Source organism: Acomys russatus, chromosome 28 (assembly GCF_903995435.1).
Source record: "Acomys russatus chromosome 28, mAcoRus1.1, whole genome shotgun sequence".
In the NCBI taxonomy this organism is placed as follows: Eukaryota; Metazoa; Chordata; class Mammalia; order Rodentia; family Muridae; genus Acomys; species Acomys russatus.
This window is the reverse complement of record NC_067164.1, coordinates 37,415,136-37,417,782: the sequence shown is the minus strand read 5'-3', so window position 1 is coordinate 37,417,782 and position 2,647 is coordinate 37,415,136. Positions and strand designations below refer to the sequence as shown.

The 2,647-nt window shown below is 40.6% G+C and overlaps 1 protein-coding gene across 1 annotated transcript; it reads left to right on the top strand.

Annotated features, from left to right (window-relative positions):
• Window positions 1-288: 288 nt before the first annotated feature.
• Window positions 289-2,366, top strand: LOC127210438 (olfactory receptor 6C2-like). Its single transcript, XM_051170117.1, has 2 exons — window positions 289-304; window positions 1,426-2,366. The coding sequence occupies exons 1-2, from the start codon at window positions 289-291 to the stop codon at window positions 2,364-2,366; spliced, it is 957 nt and encodes a 318-aa protein (XP_051026074.1).
• The last annotated feature ends 281 nt before the right edge of the window (window positions 2,367-2,647 follow it).

Here is a 2,647-nt window from a genome sequence, read left to right as displayed (position 1 = left end):
TGCCTATTCCTAAATATAACCTGTTGAGTCCATATGTTCCTTGTATGTATGTTTTTAGAGCTGAGAATTTGACACAGGACAACCAATTGGTGTGCTCTTCCTTGAGGGACATCACCTCTGCTGCTCACAGCTTTACGAGTTGTCTTTAGTTCTTCGTGTAGGGATGAAGGCTCAGGAGCTTTCTCCCATGTAGCTTAGGCTATTCATTGGCCTCATCCTTACTCAGCTCATGTCTAGGAAGTCATGTTGGTGAGATATTGTGTGTTGCTCCTGGTGTTAATAGGAAACATGATCTCACAGAAAAGTGCCTGATCCTCTGGTTCTTACACTCTTTCCACTCCCTCTTCCTAAAGGCTCCCTGAGCCTTTGGTGTGGGGTGTTTGTAGATATATTCATTGGAACTGGGCTCCACAATGCTACATATTGATTGGTTATAGTATTCTATAGTGGTTTCCATCTGTCCCAGAGAGACGATTCCTTGATGAGAGGTGAAGACTGCATCCTCTGGAAGTATAGTGACACATGTTTATATATTGTTGTTGGAAATGATGCTGGTTTAATAAAATACTTGTTGTAATTCCCCTCCAATACCATGATTTCACTAACACTGAGTAGCCAACTATGTTCTCAGCACCATTTTTACTCTCCCTCTTGTTCAGTGGGTCTTAAGTTCAATTAGAAAGTAGTTGGTCTCTGCCAAGATATGTGTGCCACTCCTGCACCCAGAGTTATTGTGGCATGCGGGTCATTGATACAGTTCATAGGTATCATACCTGAGGTGGATTATTAGCCGTTCTCTTACTTTAGAAGCTTGCTAGACCTCAAAGATGGTAAATGTATGTCAGTTCCAGCTTAGGATGTCTGGCCCTGTTTCTGAAATTCATGATGTATTCAGCAACAGGGGCTTATCTTCCATCTCTGGGGCCAGGAGTGGCCAACGTAACAGTGACAAGCTATGTTTTGGAAGTCCCTTACACAGCCCTAGCCAACAACGCAAAAGAAGACTTCACATGTCTGGATTGAAATTTTTTGATATGTGGTCTTTGACTCTTGGACAGCACTATCAGCTCACATGAGAAAATTTAATAAAACTACATATGTATAGGTATAAACTGAACTATATCCATTGTACAGTTTTTAGGTAAATATTTAGTACTTTGATGCTGGCGTTGAATTTTCAACCATCCATATTATTAGTTTATCTACCCTTCTTCTCCTGTATTTGTTGCCACCACCTTTCTAAGGAGCTCCCTGTTTTCCTTTTCCCTCAACAGATCACTTGTATTTTCAAAGAAAGTTTGAAAAGAGCTTGAAAATAGAGGTAGCCCAGAGGTATCTAATTGGTTTGTTGGCATTCACACCCACAGTCCTTTGCTAGACTTTCACTAACTATGATTTTATGAAATCTTGATTGGCAAAGGTCAGTCATGAGGAACCACTCAGCGATAACAACCTTCATCCTTCTGGGACTAACAGATGACCCACAACTTCAAGTTCTGCTTTTTATCTTCCTGTTCATCACATACATGCTCAGTGTAACAGGAAACCTGATTATCATCATCCTCACCTTGGTGGATCCCCATCTTAAAACACCCATGTACTTTTTCCTCAGAAATTTTTCTTTCCTAGAAGTTTCCTTTACCACAGTCTGTATTCCGAAATTCCTATACAGCTTATCAAGTGGAGACAATACCATTACCTATAATGCTTGTGCAAGTCAAATATTCTTTGTTATTCTCTTTGGAGCAACTGAATTTTTTCTTTTGGCAGCTATGTCCTATGATCGCTATGTGGCCATCTGTAAACCCCTTCATTATATGACCATCATGAACGCCAAGGTGTGTACCTTACTAGTCGTCTCATGTTGGGTGTCTGGCTTAATGATTATTGTCCCACCCCTTAGCATGGGCCTCGAACTTGACTTCTGTGACTCCAATGCCATCGATCATTTCAGCTGTGATGCAAGTCCCCTTCTGAAGATCTCATGCTCAGACACATGGGTCATAGAACAGATGGTCATACTTGTGGCTGTCTTTGCACTGATTATTACCCTGATCTGTGTGATTCTGTCCTACACTTACATCATCAGGACCATTCTGAGATTCCCTTCCGCACAGCAAAGGAAAAAGGCCTTTTCCACCTGCTCATCCCACATGATTGTGGTTTCCATCACCTATGGAAGTTGCATCTTCATCTACATCAAGCCATCAGCTAAAGATGAAGTGGCCATAAATAAAGGAGTTTCTATTCTCACTTCCTCTGTTGCGCCTCTGTTGAACCCCTTCATTTATACCTTAAGGAACAAGCAAGTTAAACAAGCTCTCAGTTACACTGTAAAGAGGATTGCACTCATATCAAAGAGATAGAAGTTGTGATATAACATGTTACCAATTATCTCCTTTCAGACTTATTCTTTGTAATGACATCTAACATTTCACTCAGAACTTACCCTTATGAAACTCATATGTTAAAATAAATCCATATGTGATATTGTCATCATTAATGCTTAAACAATAAAATATACATCCAAGAAACTAAGGTTTTCTCCACTCCATTGCACTAGGAAATGTCCCATCCCATGGGGCAAGTTGAACAGAATCCCTGATAGAGGGAGTGCGGATTGAAGGGACAGAGACATGAAAAATGG